This window comes from Dasypus novemcinctus, chromosome 13 (genome assembly GCF_030445035.2).
Source record: "Dasypus novemcinctus isolate mDasNov1 chromosome 13, mDasNov1.1.hap2, whole genome shotgun sequence".
NCBI lineage: Eukaryota > Metazoa > Chordata > Mammalia > Cingulata > Dasypodidae > Dasypus > Dasypus novemcinctus.
The window spans coordinates 97926459-97948997 of NC_080685.1; the positions used below are offsets into that span (position 1 = coordinate 97926459).

At 37.1% G+C, this 22539-nt stretch overlaps 1 protein-coding gene across 5 annotated transcripts in view; it reads right to left on the reverse strand.

Annotated features, from left to right (window-relative positions):
- The window catches only part of INTS7 (integrator complex subunit 7), a 114512-nt gene that overhangs the window by 51786 nt on the left and 40187 nt on the right, over nucleotides 1-22539 (reverse strand). For 4 of the 5 annotated variants that reach the window (XM_071207714.1, XM_004480998.4, XM_023585360.2 and 1 more), the window contains 2 exons: nucleotides 14560-14759; nucleotides 13994-14116 (listed from right to left, as the gene is read on the reverse strand). In XM_071207714.1, the coding sequence (XP_071063815.1) occupies nucleotides 13994-14116; nucleotides 14560-14759 (323 nt within the window). The remainder of the gene's footprint in view (nucleotides 1-13993; nucleotides 14117-14559; nucleotides 14760-22539) is intronic. The other variant, XM_058275172.2, reaches the window with a different exon arrangement.

A 22539-nucleotide genomic window follows, 5' to 3' on the forward strand; every position in this document is an offset into this window, starting at 1 on the left:
TTTTGCAAAGAAAGAATTGTTTAAAAGGTAATTATGATTAGGTAATACTATTGTTTCAATTATTAATTCGAATATTTAGGCCATTTCCAACTATTCATTTTCTCTAAATTTTCCTGCCTTGTACTGTTAACGAACTTATGCTTAGGACAAATACTCCCAAGCAAATAGCCACAGATGGTAAGGACTATGTCCTATATTCCTCTATTTCTAGGTATTCCATACTATGTCTTACAGAGTGCTCTGTGCGTAATACACATTTAGCTATTTGGAACAACCAGGAAAGCAAGTGAGCCAATTTATATAAGATGATAATGATATTAATAATTTTAAAGAAGAAATTTACCATTTGAAAAGCTGAACACAATGTCAGAAAAATCTTCTGACAGAATATTTACAATGCCATTTTTTATTTCTTGGCACCAAGTATGATACTGAGTACCTAAAATACTCACACATACTGATTTTAAAGTTCATTAATTCAAATTAGTTAAGCTTAACAGAGTAAATCAGGAAGTTCCCCAGAGAGAGCACATCAATCATATTTCAGTGAAGAACTCTGGTTCAAGTTTCTGTTTCAAGGACATTATCTATTGTGAAACTGTTCTTACCAGGGTCATTTTTCCTATCAACACAAAGCAAAAACTCTCTTTTCATCTGGAGGTCCCCTTTCTTACTATCACCACTGCCTTTCTCCCTCAGACCACCTGGTCTGAATTTTGTTCTCTAGGCTGGTGTAACACACTACTCCACCAGTTTCTATGCTGAATTACTGTTTTCTGGGTCAGTCCCTAAATAGGGGCTTCTCCTCTATTCTAGAATGGGACTGGCCACCAGGGATGTGTTCCAGAAAAGCATGGTAAAAAGAACTTTTTATTCTTAAGTTAAAGGAAAATGTTATATTTAAAAAGCATTGTCAGTGACATAATTCCTCTAAACTTTTGTTTCCACTGTACTAACTGCAAAGAAAGATTAACTTGTCACTCCTACTACTACTAGGTTAAGGTACAAATCAGAAATTCTCAGGAGCGAAAAAATGTCAAAAATAAAATAATGTCGTTTAGAATATCCACAACAAATAACTTCCCTTTTGCTTTGTAACATAGAGATTAAATTAATAGATTAATACCAACTAAAACAGATATTTATTTTAGCAAAGCATAACAAAATCCAAAAGAAAATATATACACATCAAAATATATTTGTGTTCCTATAAAATCAATTCTGCTTTTGACTATCTTAATAATTATAAACTATACTTGAGTATGATTGATTTAGGCCCCTCCTTCCTTCAGGTTTTTAAAGCATTCAGAATAGAAGCATTTCCTTTAAACCTGAGATATTCAATTCTGTGTAGAAACTATAATACCGATCAACACAGCAGCATAATTAGCAATGGCATGAACACAATCTGGACCTGAAATACTAAAAACCAAAACCAAAACTCAAAACTCAATCACCAATAATAAAATTGGGGGAAAAAAAGAAAGGAACAAAAGATGCCACAGAGAATGAGTATTTGTTAGTTAAGAGTAATATTCAAATTTGAAATCAACGTGCTATTACTTTGTAAAGATTAAAACATTAAAAAATGGCTTTCCCATGCTGTATTTCAATACTGTCAAAATATATGTAGACTTTGAAAAGTGATTATTTGACTACATTCATTTCATTATAATCAATTAATTATAACCCAATTACAATCAGGTTTCAGCAACAGTGGAAAAAATACTTTGTGGAAGAGACAAACATTTAAAGACATATATTCAATTAAGTCAAAGAGATTACATAATCTTTGATTCAAAGCTATTAAACTTTTTTTTAAGGACTGTAAAATTTCTGGGTACCTCTGTTAAAAATCAACCTATCTTTCCCAATAATGATCAAGACTTAGAAAGATAACTATATCTCAATACGATAACAATATCTTAAATGGGAACAAAGATACAAAATATAAACTCCAAAGGAAAATGACTGTGACCAAAAATTCTATATTGTCCTTCACACACGAAAGCCAAAGGAACATATTTTTCAGACATTTAAGAATGCAGAAAGTGGGAAGCAGACTTGGCCCAGTGGTTAGGGCATCCGTCTACCACATGGGAGGTCCGTGGTTCAAACTCTGGGCCTCCTCGACCCGTGTGGAGCTGGCCCATTTGCAGTGCTGATGCACGCAAGGAGTGCCCTGCCACACAGGGGTATCCCCTGCGAGGAGAGCCCCACGCGTCAGGAGTGCGCCCCATAAGGAGAGCTGCCTAGCAGGAAAGAAAGTGCAGCCTGCCCAGGAATGGTGCTGCACACACGGAGAGCTGACACAACAAGATGATGCAACAAAAAGAAACACAGATTCCCGGTGCCGCTGATAAGGATAGAAGCAGTCACAGAAGAACACACAGCAAATGGATACAGAGGGCAGACAACTGGGGGGGAGGGGAAGGGGAGAGAAATAAATAAAAAAATAAAATTAAAAAAAAAAAAAGAATGCAGAAAGTCTGTTATTAAATATCTTTTCCAGAAAAAAAAACAAGAAAAAAATTCACAAGAAAGATAAATCAGAATTTAAAACTCAAGATAAGGGAGATGTGGTATAACAAAGAAATACTAGTAAGCTGTGAAATGAACAAAATAGGTATATCTAAGTAACTGTTAATGTGCTTGTGAGTTCAAGGCAAATATTATAAAAATATTTAATATTAAAAAGAAGCTTCACAGTGTAAAAAAGAGATAAATGGTAATTAAATTCCTGATCCTTTTTACAAGATAGGTAGAGGAGAGGGTAGGAAAGAAGATAATCTAATTCTGCTAAAATTTGCAACATTTCAACCATCATACTCTTCATTCTTAATGTTAATAGATATAAAGGACTTATATTTAGAGACAGATAATAAAAATGTTTAATTCACATTTTAAAACCTTAATTCACTGGAAGATAAAAATAAAGAAAACAAAGTAACAAAGGAAAGCAAGGGAACAAAAGAAAGAAAGCATTATAAACAGCATAAAATAAGAAGCAAGAAATAAGTTAAAAAAACCTGTTATACCAATAAATGGATTATGTAACACTATTTAAAAAATACTCCAAATAAATAGCATTAAGTGCTTTCATTAAGAAACAAGAATAAAAATAAGCATACCAACCACTTGAGAAAGATAAAAAAGCAAGCTTCCGGCAAGTCAAGAAAAGGGGGATTCAAACACAATTGTGCAATATTAGGAATAAAAATAAAGACAGCGTTTCAAATACAAAGACAGAAAATTGTAGGGATACTTTAATAGTAATGAACCTAATATATGAAGTAAACGGAAAAATGAATTATCAAAATTGATTCAAGAAGAGGTAGAAAATCTTGATAGAACAATAACCACATAAGTAATTAGAAATGTGTTCAAAACACTATCCCTGGAAAAAGTTCTGGGCTCAAATGGTTCCATGGTAATTTTAAATCTATGCCCTCAAAAAACAAAATTTCTATGCTATAGTTCTTAACCATTCCAAAGCAAAGAAAGAGAAAGCTCCTAATTCATTTCATTAAAATGGCATAACCTCAACTCTACTGTCAAAGTAGACAAAAAGGAAAACTACAAAACAACCTTAACCTTTAATATAGCTTTTTAGAGCTACCTTTTAAAAAGCATATATATACATATATATGCCATCACCACAATTTTATTACTTTACTCTAACATCTTAACTACCTGGCAATCTTCTATTTCCCTAGTTTGATTTATATGTCTGTGCTTTCCTCAAACCTCTAGATTTGACTCCCTTATTCTCACCTGCAATGATTGTTTCCTAATTAATGCAAAAAAAATTTTTTTAAAAACCTCAAAAAAGACTACAAGTTTTTATGACATCTATCAACCCACGTTAGTACTGCCTTTCAATTTCAATGTGAACACTTGTAAATTAGATCCCTTCCATTCTTACTAGATCACTCCCAAGAATATGAAACATTTTGTAGTCCTCCCATGATAAAAACAAACATCAAATGACATCCCCTCCAGCCATGCCATCTCAATTCTCTGCTCCCTTTAGAACAGAACTCCATTTAAAAAGTTGTCTATATTCATAATCTCTAATTTCTTACCTGTTTTTCTCCTGAATCCACTCTATTCAGTCTTTTACCCACAATACCCCATGCAAAATTGCTCTCATGAAAGTTATTAATGACTTAACATTGTTAAATGCAATGACCAATTATTAGTCGTCATCCTGGAGAATATATCTGCAGTTTTTGACATGTTTGGTTACTGCCTTTTCCCTACAAAGAAAGGACACTATCCTGACTTATCTCCTACCTCACTATTTCTCACCAGGCTTCTTTGCAGGTTCATTTCACCATTCCCTAAATGATATCTATTTATACCCTCTCTCTCTAGGTTTGTCACCCAGTCTCATGGCTTTAAATACCACCTATAAACGAATGGCTCTCATATTTATAGCTCCAGCTAGATCTTTCCACTGAACTCAAACTCAAAAATGTTCTTGACATCTCCCCTTGGAGGTCTGACACTTTAAAGTTTTACATGGTGAGAAATGAACTCCTGATCTTCCCTTCAAGAAATGAGCCTCCCAGAGTCTTGCCCATTCCAAGTAAACTGCATTTGTTGAAGCCAAAAATCTTAAGGTCATCATTTCCTTTGCTCCTACTCCACATCCAATCTACCAGCAAATCTATCAGCTTAGCCTTTCAAATCTATTAAAAATATTACTACTTATTATTGTGGCACCAACTACAACCCTGGTTGAGATAACCACAGTATTTCCTAACTGCATTATTTACAATTGCCTCCAAAATATTCTCCTTGCTTCTGCCCTTGCACTCCTACAATTTACTCTTAACATAATTAAGCCAGAGAGATTCTCTTAAAACTTAAGTCAGATCCTGTTCTCTGCTCAAAAATCTTCCAGTGGCAATCCATCTCATTCAGAGTAAAAGCGAATGTCCTTACAATGTTCCTCAAAGAAAGAAATAAATAAAAAAACAAAAACTTCCTCAAAGACCTTAGCATGATCTCCTGAGTCCCCACCTCTCCCTGACCACATAACACCATCTCTTCCTAATTTCCTCTTATTTATATGCACACTGGCCTTACACTCAAGGATGCTGTCACCTCAGGACCCTTTTTGTTCTCTTTGTTGGTAATGTTCTTCCTTCAGAGGCCCATGCGGTTGTCCTTCTCTCCCTTTAGGTCCTTGCTCAAATGTCAATTTTGAAGTGAGGACTTCCCTAACCACTGTATTTTAAATTGTACCCTCCATCTTCCACACTGACTACTACCCTGATTTTATTTTTCTCCACAGCCTTTATCACTTTCTGACCTCACTGCCTAGCAAATGCATATCTTCTCTGGAAGAATGTACTTTCATTCAGAGTCTCAAAGGATTTACACATATACTTTTCCAAGGAAAATAAGTAGCTCAAAGTAAATAACAACCAAGAACATAATAAAAAAAAAATGTGCTATTAAAGAAAACCCAGAGGAACAGATAGCAGAGACAGATTTGCAGAGTTTAGATAAGCTAAAGAGATAATTATTGAACTAAAACATTTATCAGAAGAAACTATCCAGAAAACAACACAAAGGCATAAAGAGATGGAAAATAGGAACCTAAGGAATGTAGAAAATAAATGGAGAAGGGCTAACATACATTTAATTGGAGAGATCCAGAAAGAAAGAAGAAAGCGATAGTGGCAATATCTGAAAGAATTATGGCTGGCAATTTCCCTACACAATTGAAAGACACAGATCTTCTGATTCAAGAAGCCCAGTGAAGGGAAGCAGATGTGACTCAAGGGATAGGGCCTCCACCTACCACATGGGAAGACCTGGGTTCAATCCCTAAGGCCTCCATGTGAAAAAAAAGAGAAGAGAATGAGTGCCTGCGGGGTGAGCCAAGTGCGTGCATGGTGAGGAGAGTGCCTGTGTGGTGAGCCAGTGTCCATGTCACGCAGCAAGATGATGACGCAACAAAAAGAGACGAAGGGTAGGGTCAAGGTGAAGCACAGCAGAGACCAGGAACTGAAGCGGCAAAACTGACAGGGAGCCTCTCTCCACATCAGAGGTTCCCAAGATCAAATCTGGTAAATCCTAGAGGAGAAAGGCAAGAAGACAAAAAAAAAAGAAACAGATACAGAAGACCACATAGTGAATGGACACAGCAAAAACAGCAGGGTGGTGGAGTGGGAAGGAAAGAGAAAAAAAAAAAAGAAGCCCAATGAAGTCTAGGTAATCTATATAAAAGAAAACTAAAACCTGACATTTCACAGTGAAACTGCACAGTATCAAATCAAAGTGAAGATTGTTTAAGCAGAAAAAATATTCCTTCAAAAGAGTGCTGTTACTTCTAAGTAATAATGGAAGGCAGTAGGCAATAGAATGGTACCCCTAATACCCCAAAAATTCTATTCCCAGAGAAGGTATTTTTGATGAACGAGGGCAAAATGAAATAATTTCCAGATAAGCAAATACTGGGAGTGTTTACTAGTATAGACCCTTTTACTATAGCACTTTCCAAGTCTAAGATGTAAGAAGAAAGAAAAGCAAAGAGAGTAGAAGGTCCAATGAACACTAAATTTTAAAAACAACAAAAACACAATCACATAAGAAAAAATGGAATTAAAATAAATCACAACAATAACATGAAAGTTTAGAGGGATGCAAATGGAGTTAAGAGTATTCTAAGGTCTTTGTAGGAAAATTAAGATTGGACTTTGATAAAATAATTACTCAAGTTGTAAAGTCTATATAACAACTAAAAACATACAAACTTCTAAACAATTCAAAGGGAAAGATATTTGTGATAGTTAGGCTAATGAGTCAACTTGGCCAGGTAATTTAAAGCACTGGGCTAACTGTTATACAAGAGCATTTATGGACTTTAGTCACTAGTGACTTTACTGTGTAGATAGCCGATTACAATTATGCCAGTCAGGGAGACTGCCATCAGCAATGAGTGATGCTTTATCCAATCAGTTGAATGCCTTAAAAGCGAAAGTGATTCCAGCATTCAGGAAGAATTTCCCAGCTTGTCTTTGGACAGCCAACATCTCCCAGAAACTCATCAAGGACCTTCATCGGACTTTCATCGGACTTTCATCGGAGTCCCCGGTTGCAGCCTGCCTGCGGAACCTGGACTTGTGCATTCCCACGGTCATGTGAGAGACTCCGAAAATAATCTCTTACTATTGACAGATATCTCTTGTTTATTCTGTTTCCCTCGAGAACCCTGACTAAAAAAAAAAAATCAGTACAGAAGAAGACTTCACCACCCCCCACCTCCCAACAAAAAAGAGAGAAAGAGAATAAAAGAAATAGAGAAAGCACAAAATAAGATGGTAGATTTAAAATCCAATATATAATAAATCAGAGTAAATGTAAACAAACCAAATGCTCCACTGAAAAATAACAACAATGGGAAGCGGACCTGGCCCAGTGGTTAGGGCGTCCGCCTACCACATGGGAGGTCTGCGCTTCAAACCCGGGGCCTCCTTGACCTGTGAGGAGCCGGCCCACATGCAGTGCTGATGAGCGCAAGGAGTGCCGTGTCCCCTGCGTAGGGGAGCCCCACGCACAAGGAGTGTGCCCCATAAGGAGAGCCGCCCAGCGTGAAAGAAAGTGCAACCTGCCAGGAATGGCGCCGCACATACGGAGAGCTGACACAAGATGACACAACAAAAAGAGACACAGATTCCCATGCCGCTGACAACAACAGAAGTGGACAAAAGAACAACACCCAGCAAATGGACACAGAAAACAGACAACTGGGGTGAGGGGGTGGGGGAAAGGGAAGAGAAAGAAATAAAAAATAAATCTTTAAAAAAAAATAACAAAAGTAAAGTTGGATTAAAAATAATACAATTAAATGATGTTTACAAGAAATATCTAAAACATAAAGATTGAAAGTAAAGAGATGGCAAACAATTTGCCATGTAAATACATCCAGAATAAAGCTCAGGTAGCTATGATAATTACAGACAAAACAGTCTAAGGCAAAAGACACATTAAAGAGACCTAAATAAATGGCAAGATATAACATGTTCATAAATTGGGAAATGTAATATTTTAAAGACATCATTTCTTACAAATTGATCTTTATATATTCAGTGCAGTCCCCATCAAATTATCAAGAGGTTTTGGCTTGTGTGTGTGTGTACCCGTGTGCATGTGTAAACTAACCAGCTGATTCTAAATTTATACACAATTGTCAAGGACCAACAAAGGATGAGTATCTAAACTACATAAAGAATGACTACAAATCAGTTGAAAAATAGGCAAGAGATTTAATAGCCATGTCACTACAGAGAAAATCCAAGTGGTTGAAAAATATATTAAGATCTTCCATTTCTTTAGCAATCAAGGAATTACAAATTAAAACTGCACCTTCTCGTGGCATCATCAACAGGCAACATAAGTCATCCCCTGAAAAAAAACTCCGCAGAGATTCAATGAATAAAAGGACAAATCCCACTTGATTAGAACTCTGGAGGGCAGAAGAGACTGGAGAATAACCTCACAAACGCTAAATTGAAGAAAGAGAAACCATCAAGCATGAAACTCCCATGCTTCCCCACTGATGCCCTTCCCTCACCTCACTGATGAGGAGTTGCTCAGTGGCAGCAGCCCAGAACCCTCCCTCCCACCTGGGAAGACTTAAAGCCCCTTACCGCAGTGAGTTAGAAACCAGGCAGCAGATGGTGCTATTTATTTAGAGCACCTTTCCACTGAGGTGTTTCAGTCTTGGCTTTCCTATGTTCCTGTGTTGAATCTCCAGAGTGGGCATTCGAAGTGAGCTCTGCTGGCTGAATTTACCGAAGAAAATCACTGTGAATGTCCCTCCCTTTTTCCTTCAAACAGCTGATATGAAGGAATCTGTCTGTTCCCCTAGTTGGCTGCAGCAAACCAGTGATTTTACCTCAGATTACTATCTTGGGGAGGGGGAAGGGACCCCTTTCTAGCTGCAAAGGGGCTTGGTAACTCATGTTTGTCATTTTAGCTTCTTCATCGCTCTGTCCCTCACCTACTGGGAGTTGTGTAACACTGTCCTGTTTTGCTGACAGCCAAAACATTTCCCTCAGGCAGCTTTTGCCTCTCTCTGTTGTTTTTGTGATAACATTCACTCTGCCTTTTAGTCCTTTGCCATCTTCACAGTATAATTTTAAATCACTGCAATGTGTCCATTTTTAGCCCACTGTATGTTTTATTTTGAAACATGCTCAAACTGCCTTGAAAATGATGTGTAATGCCCTGGGAATAACAATCTATATATGTCTAATTAGAAAATAAAAAAGAACCCTATGCATATCCAGGAAAAGGTACCTAAGTCCATAGCGACCCAGGGTGGAACACAAGCCCCTGAAGAGTGCTGCATACAAAAAGTCCCCCATGGGACAGAGGTGGAAAAGAGACACCACAGCAGCTAATAGGTGATGCACTCAACTCAATCCAGTTACCATCAGATGGATTATCTAAATGCGAGACAGACTTTTCTGGAGTGACCCACCTTTCTGGATTGACCCCATCTGACCATTGGCAGCAGAACACCCGATCTGGGAAGAAACTGGAAGTAGAAAAGCCTCACAGAGAAAAAAAAAAAAAAAAGTGGGGGTTAAACTGAACTGCTCTAAGACAAGAGGATCCCAGAAATGAAGAGTGAAAGGCAAATGGGGCACTGAATGAGGAGGGAGAGAATTTAAAACAAATCAAAGCAAATGGGGAGAAAATTCTGTGTGAAAACAAATAGAACAGATCAAGGTTCCTGGAGAAGGAACAGAGGAAAGGAAGCTTTCTCCTGAAGATGAAACAATTGCATAAAGAGTACAATCTTAAAAACTGTACCACCATATCCAGGGCAAGAATCAGATGTAGAAAAGCTGAGAAAATCTGATCAGTTAATTTTGGACTATTACGAAGGTCCAGGATAAGCTGGACCAAGCATCAAAGAGGAGCCTTCACACAAAGCCAATCATCAATAAAACCCTAGACAAGAAGAAGAAACTAGCCTTCAGAGTTAACTCATCAAGATTCTTAGATATCAGCAAAAAATTACAAGTCATACTAAGAAACAGGAAGAAATGGCTCAGGAAAGGGAACAAATTAAAACTTGAGAGGAAACACAGAATTTGGAACAATTAATTAAAGAAGTTTAAAGAGGGGGGGCAGATGTGGCTTAATTAGCTGAGTGCCCACCTTCCACATGGGAGGTCCCAGGTTCAGTTCCCAGTGCCATCTTCTCCTAAATCAATTCAGGGAGATGAAGGAAAATACAAATAAAAGAGAGAAAGGATATTAAGAAGACAATGTGTGAGCATAAAGGAGAATGTGTAAGTACAAAAGGAAACATAACAGAAATTACAGTGATAAAAGGCACAACAGTAGATATTAAAAATACACTAGAGGGAAGTGGATTTGGCTCAACTGACAGAGCTTCCACCTACCACATGGGAGGTTCAGGGTTCAACCCTCAGGACCTCCTGACCCATGTTGTGCGGTGCCCCCACATGCAGTGCTGATGCGTACAAGGAGTGCTGTGCCATGCAGGGGTGTCCCCCACGTAGGGGAGCCCCACACACAAGGAGTGTGCCCCGTTAAGGAGAGCCACACCACGTGTGAAAAAAGTGCAGCCTGCCCAGGAGTGGCACCGCACACAAGGAGAGCTGACACAGCAAGATGACGCAACAAAAAGAGACACAGATTTCCTGGGGCCGCTGACAAAAATACAAGTGGACACAGAAGAACACATAGCAAATGGACACAGAGAGCAGACAACTGGGGGGAGAGGGAGAAAGGAAGAGAAATAAATAAAAAATAAATCTTAAAAAAACACAAAACAATAGAGGCATATAACAGCAGATACAAACGGGCAAAAGAAGGACTCAGTGAACAGACATGTGCACATTAATGTTCATAGCAGCATTATTCAAAACTGCCAAAAGACAGCCATCACCCCAAGTGTCCATCAGCCAATCAGTAGAGAAACAAAACAGTGTGTTTCATTTATCTACTGATTGATGAACCCTGAGGATAGTATGCTACAGGAAATAAGCCAGACACAAAAAGGACAAATATTATGTGATTTCACTGATATGAACTAATTATAATAAGGAAACTCATAGAGTTAGGTTCTAGAATCCAGGTAACCAGGGATAGACTAGGGTTACAGAATGGAAGGGTGATGCTTAATTTGTACAGAATTCCTATTTAGGTTAATTGCAAAGGTTTGGAAATGGACAGTGGTGATGGTAGCACAGTACTGTGAGTGTAATTAATAATATAGGTGAGTGTGGTTAAAAGGGAAAATCTTAAGTTGTATATGTTACTCAAATAAAAATTAAAAGATAAAACAGGACTGTAGATGATGGACTACATAAATAGTATAAGAATGTTCTTTCATGAATTATAACAAATGTACAACACTAATACAAGATGTTAATAATAGGGTGGTATATGGGGAAAATTATGAACAATAGTTATAGTACTATTTTAATAATCTTGTCAATTGAAACAAAAGTCTAACTACTGTTAGATTTAAAAAAAGTACAATTATAAAATGTAAGAAATATTCTACACCAACACAAGGTCTTGGTGGTGGGGTGGTATATGTGAATACTGTATTTTTGCATGATTTTCTGTAAACTCGCAACTTCTCTAATAAAAAAATAAAAACAAAAAATCCAAACCAAACTGAACCAAAATAAACAAAAAAAACCCCTACACTATACCTTCTAAATTGGCAAAAATGTATAAATTTCACAATTCTATGTGTTGACAAAGGTGTGGATCAATGGGCACTCTCATACACTGCTGGTGGAAATGCAAATTAGTTCAATCACTTTGGAAAACAGCCTAACATTATCTAGTAAAGCTGAAAATACACATATTTTATAAGTCAACAATTTCACTCCTAAGCATATACTCTCTTAAAGAAACACTTATGGATTTGTACCAGAAGACAGAAAGAATATTCTTAGCAGTACTGTTTACAATAGCTTCATGATAAAATAATCAATGAAGTGCAAACAATTTGGTATATTCATACAATGAAATACTATACAGCAATTAAAGAGCCTAAACAAGGATAACTACATGAATGAATCTTATTAGTATAAAATTGAACAAGAAAAGCAAAATCAATATAACTAAACAATATTCTTTAGGGAGGCATACATAGATGGTAAAACTATAGTCAAGAAATGATGATTGCAGAAGTCAGAACAGTGGTTTCCTCTGGATAGTTATGAGGTTCTGATCAGGGAGGACTACTGGGGGAAGGCAGAGCAGAGGAGGACACAGGGTTCTGTGATACTACAAAGTTGTATTTCCAGCTGAATGATGGCTACATAGGTTTTCACTAAAAATTTTTATTTACACTACTATATAAATACTTTTCTGTATAAATGACCTATCTCACAATATGGAAAAAATTAAGAAGGAATAATACAATGCTCCTAACTGTTCTTTCAAATTAACTGAGTTTAGTTAATTTCTCAAAATTCACAAGTTTTCTAAAGTGACTGAAGTGGCTGGGAACATTCTCTTAAAAATCAGTACTGTTTGGTAGAAAATGCACTAGATAAGGGATTAGAGGACAGATATTCTCTTAATTCTGTCTGACCCTGGGTATACTAAGCCTCTTTGAACCATAATTTGCTCATCTATTAAATGCAGAAACTAATAACTGCTCTTATCTCTTGGGGTATTTGTGACTATCAAATCATAATATATCAAAATGTGCTTAGAAAATTACAAATGAAAAAATAAACATAGGAGTTTAGTTTTCATCATTTGAAATTCAAAGGTTACACTGGAGTCTTGATGATGCCAAGAGATAAAAATATAATCCATGAGATGGATATGGAATGTGTGTAAAGACAATTAAAAAAACAAAAAACAACTAAAAACAATAACAACCCATGAATATTAAAGGTCAAATTCTAACATTCTGCCATTTCACTTTTAATGGCATTTATTTAGAAAATGGCATAACTGTTATGTGTAATGGATAAATAGGATTTCATTTTGAGAAAAAAACACATTAATTTAACATAAATAACAGAGAAGATATTATATTAAAAGTCTTGAGACTGAGGTGTCTGCTCCTGTATTTACAAAGGAAAATTTAATAACATCTTTTGCTCTCTATAAACAGAAAAAATATAATTTGCCAAGTAATCCATTCAGCACTTTCCCATAATAAATCATAGTGAACACCTAAACTGTTCTCCCTAATTTGACTAAAGGAAATAGGAATAAAATAATACAATTTAATTGGGCTTTTCAATTAGTCTCAGTGCTGCAATAGGAAAATTAACAAAAAATTGAGGGGCAAGTTTCACTAAAACAAACATTGAAGGATAGTAGTTTTTTGTATTTATTTTGCCATGTATAAAACAACTTTTGCCATAAATATCAATAATGCTTCTAACAATGTATCAAATATCAACATATCCCTACTCATCCATTTAGAAAATGATAAAAATGACAAAAATATAATGCAAAAGAACTTATTCTGATTTATACTATTTTTCTGTATAAAATATCAATGTTCAAAATCCTATACATGGCGGTGGACTTGGCGCAGTGGTTAGGGCGTCCGTCTACCACGTGGGAGGTCCGCGGTTCAAACCCCAGGCCTCCTTGACCTGTGTGGAGCTGGCCCATGCGCAGTGCTGATGCGTGCAAGGAGTGCCGTGCCATGCAGGGTTGCCCCTGGGTAGGGGAACCCCATGCATGAGGAGTGCGCCCTGTAAGGAGAGCCGCCCAGCGCGAAAGAAAGTATAGCCTGCCCAGGAATGGCGCCGCACACACAGAGAGCTGACGCAACAAGATGACGCAACAAAAGGAAACAGATTCCCGTGCCGCTGACAACAACAGAAGCAGACAAAGAAGAAGACATGGCAAATAGACACAGAGAACAGACAACCGGGTGGGGGAAGGGGGGAAGGGGAGAGAAATGAATAAATAAATAAATCTTTTTTTAAAAAATCCTATATACCTGAATGTTTTCTCTACTCCAAGTATGTGGTGTTTTATTGGCAAGTAATTTCAGATCTTGAATAGCAAGTCTCTTTACTGCTTTCCTGGGGTCGTTCTTCAAGTACTGCAATAGAAGCTGGATCTATAAAGGAAATAAGTCATTCTGTGAACAATGCTGTAAACAAAATTATTATTAGGGAGGCAGTGTGGTTTAGTAAAATTCTTAGATTTGAGAAAGGGATAGTAGTTTCAAATCAGAGCATGTTTGGGAATGATACCATCATTGAACTTGGAGGGTTCTAGCCATGGACCTGGCATTTTACAGACAATCAATTCTTTCTTCTTTTCTTTACCGCCAACTCCATGCCATCCCATGCTATGGACCTCCTTGCACCCTGCTAGATTATTTTCCTTAAAATGGATAAATTCTATAAATAAAGAGAAGCAAGAAGCAAGCAGAAAGAACTTCACCTAATCTTTATCAGGGAAAAGGACTGTTATCAAAAGTTAAGAGTTCTTGTATTTAACATACACTTAATATGCAAATTTACTGAAAAGGCAATTTAAAGAAGAAAATGAAAGTACCTGCTTAGGTGTATCAACCAAAGATGAAGCTGCAAGCAGAGTAAAAGTATGCAGAGAAACAATCACCATTTTGGTGGAAGGATAGGCTGTGACTAGCTGTTGTAACAGCTGACGAGCACTGGAAGCCAGGATTGCATCGTGGTGCATGTGCTGCAGGATGGGGATCAGCTTCAGCTTCAAGTCTACTGGAGTGGCTAAACCTAGATGAAAAAAGAACTCTTAGCTACTTCTGATCATCATCCTTAATAACAGTTCTGAGTTAAAATGGCTGATTCAATTGGCAAAATGTCCATTTAATATTATGCTTATAATATTAAAGCTCATCTGTAAATTTAACAGTTTTTCCCAAAAATACTTATTTTAACAATATTAACTTTTCAGTGATTACAAAAATATATGCTAAAAGACATGGTTGAAAGCAGTCTTATATTTGCATTTTTTAAATAGCGCACTAAAAAGACATCACACACACACTCTCTCTCTGGTGGCAATTTGATTATATTTAAATATTAAATTATTTCCCTCAACACTGAATCAGGATCAGGATATGAACAGTTTGTATGGGGAATAGGTTTAAGTTCTCAGAACTCTGTATAGCAATGCCTTTCTTTACTGCATAGGCTGCTGGAACTCCACAAAGACCAACACCAGTGCATCTCTTCCAGTCAACACTGAAGCTAAGTACAGAAATAATTGAAATATTTTCTTCTACAGCATTGCTTTGCAGTGATAGAAAACAAAAAATTCTCAATTATAATATACTGCATAGATGCCAAAAGCCAATCTATATCCTGCAAATCACTGGTTTTCCCACTGCGAAGGAAATGTTGGTGAATACGATACCATTCAACAAACAGTGTCACTTACTTATTTAGATTTATTTATTTATTTCTTCCCCTTGCCCTCCTTCTGCCCTGCTGTTTTCTGTGTTGTCTTTTCTTCTCATTTTCTCTCCTCCAGGAGTCACCAGGATTCAGTCCTGGAGACCTCTGATTTGGAGAGAGGTTCCCTGTCAATTGCACCACCTCAGTTTCTGGTTTCTGCTGTGCTTCACCTTGACTCTCTCCTTGTCTCTCTTCTGATGTGTCATCATCTTGCTGCATGACTCACTTGTGCGGGGCACTGACTCACCACGCGGACACTTGTGTGGGCACTGGCTTGCCACATGGGCACACTTTCTCTTCTTTTTCACAAGGAAATCCCAGGGATTGAACCCAGGTCCTCCTATATGGTAGGCAGAAGCTCCATCACTTGCGCCACATCCACTCCCCCCAACAGTGTCATCAGATAAAGGAATATTGTGAATATTTTGTTCTGCATTCTGTCTCAGACAACCATTTTTATCACTAACTTTATGGTTATAAAAACAATCTCTGGACAACAGTTTGATGTCTACTTATTCTTTTTTTAAAAAGAGTGAAACTTCAAATGACACCCTAAAATTTTTTGGTCTCTTCTCTGACTTTAGTGACAAAATTTTCCAAATTTTTAACTGGAAAAAGATACTTTGTGTTTGTCCTAGAAAATATGGTTGGTTTTCCAGAGAGTTCACTTACTTTTAAAATGGATAGACTGATCTAATTGAAATTTAACTTTCAGTAAGTCATCAACATACATTTTATTCACACTTTTCTTTACTGGCTGCTTAAGTGAATCACATGAAAATATTCAATTGTCTCAGCACATACAGATTTTTAAAAAATTTTTATTTTTTTATGAAATCAATTTTTTTAATTGAAGTATATCATTCATACATAAACACACATAAACAATAAGTGTATAGTAAAGATTGCGAACTTACAAAATAAACATACATAACATCACACAGGGGTCTCATACATCTCCCCTCCAGCAACTCTTTGCATTGATGTGAAACATTTGTTACAAACTATGCAAGAGCATTGTTAAAATATTACTACCAACTATATTCCTTATCTTACATTTGGTGTATTTTTCCCCCAACCCATAGTATTTTTTAAAATGTATTTTTGTTACAGATATTTTGAACTTGCAAAACAATCACACAGATGTGCAGATCTCCCATACAACTCCACACCCTGGTGCAACATTTGTTACAGATTATGAGATAATATTATCATACAATTACCACCAATCATGGTCCACAGCATACATCTGGCACATTGTATCCGTACATCTCCATTATCAACACAGATAGCTTGGCACTGATGCAAGAATATTATAGTATTGCTGTTAACCACAGTCTGTAGGTCATACTAATTGTAGTTTTCCCATGTTTCTCCATATTCCCATCACCCTGCAATAGTGATGTACATCTGCTCTAGCTCACAGGACTCTTTTGCATTTGTACCCTTAATCACAATTCTCAACCGCCTCTGGGTTCACTGTGTTATTCAGTCCCTAGATTATTCTTTAGCTTTCTTTCTATTGACATTTACTTCCCCAGACTACCTTTTTCAGTCACAATCCCATTTATAAACCAGTTGCTATTCACTGTAATATGTTACTCTCAACTCTATCCATCTCCACACTTTTACACTCAAGTTAATTAAAACTTCTATATACATTAAGCATCCATAGTTCTTCTCAACCCTCCGCTTATCTCCTTATAACCTATACTCTAGGTTTTAATTCCATGTGTTTATTAATAGTATTTAGTTCATATTAATGAGACCATGCAATATTTGTCCTTTTGTGCCTGGCTTACTTCGTAGCTTAGTATAATGTCTTCAAGACTCATCCATGTTATCACATATGTCCCAATTTCATTTCTTCTTACTGCAGCATAGTATTCCATCATAAGTATACACTACATTTTGCCTATCCATTCATTGGCAGATGGACACTTGGGTTGTTTCCATCTTTTGGCAACTGTGAACAATGCCGCTATGAACATTGGTGTGCAGTTGACTGTGTCATAGGTTTTAGTTCTTCTGAATATATTCCTAATAGAGGAATTGCTGGATCATATGGCAGTTCTATATTTAGCTTCCTAAGGAACCACCAAACTGTCTTTCACTGAGGCTGCACCATTTTACACTCCCACCAACAGTGAAGGAATGTTCCTATTTCTCCACATTCTCTCCAGCACTTATTGTTGTCTGTATTTTCAATAATGGCCATTCTATGTGGTGTTAGATGATATCTCATTTTTGTTTTAACTTGCATTTCCCTAATAGCTAGTGATATGGAACATTTTTACATGTGCTTTTTAGCCATTTGTATTTCCTCTTTGGAGAAATGTCTATTTAAATCTTTTGCCCATTTTTAAAGTGGATTGCTTGCTCTTTCATTGTTGAGTTGTATAATCTTTTATATAGAATGGAAATCAAACCCTTGTTGGATAAGTGGTTTCCAAATATTTTCTCCCATTGACTTCGCTGCCTTTTCATCTTCTTGATGAAGTCCTTTGAATGTTTGAATGTTTTAAGTTTGAGGAAGCCCCATTTATCCATGTTCTCTTTTGTTGCTTGTGCTTTTGGTGTTAGGTTTAAGAATCCACCACCTACCACCAGGTCCTGAAGATGTTTCCCTACATTTTCTTCTAGGAGCTTATCGTACTTCCTTTCATATTTAGGTCTTTGATCCATTTTGAGTTAATTATTATATAAGGTGTGAGGTCTTATTTCTTTCTTTTGGCTATGGATATCCAGTTCTCCCAGCACCATTTGTTGAATAAACTGTTCCGCCCCAATTGGGAGGGCTTGACAGGCTTGTCAAAAATCACTTGGCCGTAGATGTGAGGGTCTGTTTCTGAAGCATCAATTTGGTTCCATTGGTCTATGTGCCTGTCTTTATGCCAATACCACGCTGTTTTTACCACTGTAGCTAGGTAATGTGATTTGAAGTCTGGAAGTGAGAGTCTTCCAACTTCACTTTTCCTTTTTAAGATGTTTCTGGCTATTCAGGGCCTCTTACCCTTCCAGATAAATTTGATAATTGTGTTTTCCATTTGCTTAAAAAATGCTGGTGGAATTTTTGTTGGGATTTCATTGAATCTGTATATTAATTTGGGTAGAATTGACATCTTAATGATATTTAGTCATCCAATCCATAAACTTGGAATGTTTAACTTTTACAAACAGGATAAAATAAAATGGATAACTGGTCTATCTGGTCTATCAAATGGATAACTGGGCTGGTAAAGGTATTTCTAATCAAGCAGATTGTAAACTATGACCCTGCAGACAACTGCATAGTAAATAAGCCATGTTCTACAAAATTCATCCAACTATCCAACTTTTCTATAAATGTCTGAAAAACTTAGGTGCCTGTCAATGGTTTTGGGTTCTCAAAGTGAACAAGAACTTACATTTCTGTTGGGGAGAAAGACAATAAAGACGTAAACCAGAAAAATATAAGCATTATACAAACAGTATAAAATAGATTAGATATAAAACTAGATAAACAATGATTTTAAGGGCAAGAGTGATTACATCGAATAAAATGGTACTAACCAGCCTGAGGAAATAACATTTAAGATGAAATTTGAAGATCAGAAGGAGCTAACTATAAGACAGTCAGAGGGAAGGGAGTTCTTGTGCAAAGGCTTTGAAAAGGACAACAGGCTTGTGCAGCTGTTATAAGGCGGAGTGTAAGAGACAAGGGTAGAGACAGCCATGGAAGAGATACCATATAAGATTTTGTAAATCAAAGTAACAAGTTTAAATTGTATACTAAATGTAAATGGAAGCCACTGGATAGTTTTTAGAAAAGGGAATGCTATGGGGTGATTTGCATTTTTTAAAGCTATGTGAAGACTGGATGGTAGAGGAGAAGAAGAGGAACAGTGAGACCAACTAAGAGGCTAGCTGAGTAATCCAAGAAAGATGGTGATGACTTGAATTAGGGGGTAGTAATGAGAGATGGAGAGAAGTGATGGAATTAAGATATAATTTCGGTGTAGTCAACCAGATTTGCTCACAGACTGGATGTGGTTGGTGGGTGAAGAAAAGAAATTCAAGAATAACATTTACATTTTTGGCCTGAGCATTTTTATTGAGATGGAAAAGACTGAAGGAGCATATTTGGTTTCGGTCATATTTAGTTTGAGATGCCTACTAGATATACAAACAGAGAGGCCAAAAATGAGTTGAACATGTGCTACTGGAGTTCTTTTTTAAAAATTTTTTATGAGCATTTTTCTTTTATTGTATTTTTTTGAAGATACATAGATCACAAAAAATGTTACATTAAAAAATATAAGAGGTTCCCATATACCTCACCTCCCTACCTGGAGTTCTGAGAAGAGGAAAAGGCTAGAGGTATAGTACTATTTAGTGAAAGATGAAACAGTTTTCCAAATAATACCTAAATATTCATGGTCTCCAACCACAACAGGATCATCATTGTTGACCAACAGTCCTTACTGGTATCCCTACTCAGTTTCACTCCCATTCTCAAAATGGCTGTTAAACCTTCACTCTTCCCCCTGGCCCCAGATGGTTCCCATGTCTGCCTGCTCATTGTCTCAGCTTGTGTCTGCTTGTTTTCTTTAGGAAGCACTGGAACTGAAAGAGGATCCCCCATGTGGGAGGCGGGTGCCTAATCACTTGGGTCACATCTGCTCCCTGCTTGTGTCTGTTTATTCGTCAGCTTGTTGCATCAGCTTGTCTTCCTTAGGAGGCACTGGAAATTGAATCTGGGACCTCCCATGTGGAAGGTAGGCACCTATCTGCTTAAGCCATATCTGCTCCCCCTTCATTCTCTTAGATGGAATCTCTGATTCCATCATTTGCATCTTCACTCTAGATGAACCTGACTTCCTATGTTACCAAGAAAACTTGAACTAACAAGGGGAGAAAATCTGATATGTTCAAATCTTATGGGATGGGGTCCAGATGTAGCACAGTCTTTGCGCACTTAGGAGGGAATGGACTATTAAGACACAGAGGAACAGACACAGTTTGGTGGCAGAGTTCAGGAATGAATGGCAGTACTGCATAGCAGTTAACAGTACAGATCCTGGAGCTAGATTGTCTGGGTTTGCTTACTAGCTATGTGATCTTGGGCCAAGAGAGCCCCAGTAGGAGATGCCCACCCATGTATATAAGAGGGATAATATTTGGTTGAACCATATTAAATTATTGGAATATCAGCAATTTCATATGGTTCAACATACCAAGAAACATCTATATCATATAATCTCGAGGATTAAATGTACTGAAAACATGTAAAATACTTAGTACAGGGTCAGATACAAGGAAAGCACTAGATTGCCAGTGTGGCAGCTGTTATATTGACTCTTAAGGTACCAGCTACATTTGACACTGCTGACCATTCTATCTTTGAAATGCTCTCTTCCAATGGCTTCTTGTTTTTCACTCCTCCTGGGTTTTGTCTGCTCTTTCTGGCTATTCCTTCTCAATCTCCTTCATAGTCCCTTCTTTATCTACACTTTAATGGTTGGTATTCCTTGGGTTTTGTAATAATTGCTCTTCTCACCCTATCTACTTTCCCTGGGTAAATTCATATAATCTCATGGTTTCTGTTACCAGCTATATGCTAAATATATGCTATATGCCTCCAACCTCTTCTCCATTTCCTCTGTCCCAACTCAAGATGCATACATCCTACTACCTCCTGGACATCTTCATTAGGATGTCTCAGAATTTTAGACTCTGTAGGGCCCAAAGAGATTCCTGATCTTCATCTCAAACTGCCCCTCTAAAAATTTCCCCATCTCAGTAAATGGCATCTCCATCACCATAGCTCCTCAAATCTTAGTCTTTCTTGATTCTCTTCTTTCTCTCACACACCATATCCAAATTTCTTAGCAATTTTTACTATTTCTATCTTTAAAATATAACCCAAATCTGCTTTTCTACCTCCACTGCTTTCACTGTGGTCCATTTCCATTACCATTTCTTGACTAATCATTGCAAAAGTCACCTAAGTGTTCTCCTTGCTAAGGCCTTTCCTCATGACAGCCTCTTGGCTCATTCCCTCTCTTCCTCTAACAAGTCTATTTTCAACTCAGTAGTCACTGTTTTAATTTCTTTTTTGGGTAAAACTTAAACAATAGTGCTCCATCTTAAGTGTACAAATTAACGAATTTCTGCACATGAAGATATCCATTTAACCATCACCCAGATGTATTGAACACTCCCAGGAGGTGGACTGGTATGACTTGTTTCCACATACTCTCTTGTTATTTGCCCTCTGTTTGGGTTTGGTCCATGGTAAGCCAAAGGAGGAGATGGGAAGGAGAAGAGTAGGTTAGACCATGAAGACAACCCTTTCTTAGGGCTTAGACAAAGGAATAAAAGATAGAACAAGAACTCTACCACTGTATTCTGGCCTTCAATTACGTATTTTTATTATTTATGCAAAATGAACAAGTTGTTTTTAATTTTAAATGGAAAGACAATTTATATGCAAGTAACCTGTAATTACCTTAAGAAATGCATGCCCTAGAAAGACAGAATATGACAGTGGTTAAGAGCATGGGCTCAAAGCCAAACTGCCACTTTGTGTGACCCTGGATAAATTACTGAGCTCCAATTCCTTTTCCATAAAATGGTGATAAGAATATTACCTCTCCGAAGCTGCTAATTTGTGCAATTCAAAGGAATGCCATTTATAAAAATACAAAGAAAGTGGTGTTCTCTAAAGTTGTGCAATGCTGTAGCCTAGAGCTCTCTGTTATGAACATTACAAGGATAAATGGATTAATACATGTAAAGCGTGGCATGAAAGATGACACTGGAAAGCAAGGGCTTTATGGACCATGGTAAGGAGTTAGGACTAGAGTCTAATTCTAACTGGAAGTCACTAGAGGGACATTAGCAGAGTGAAGAGAGGGCCCCAGAGTTCCTAGTGGCACTACTCCTCCCTTACTCAGAATGTTCTTCCCCTAGATAGCTGCATGGCTCATTCCTTTCTCTCCTTCATGTCTCACTCAAATATCACTTTATCAGGTCTTCCCTGGCCAACTTATAAAGAAAAGTCTCCCCAAGTCCCTGCTACCTAGACTCAGACTCTACCCTTTTTACCATGGTT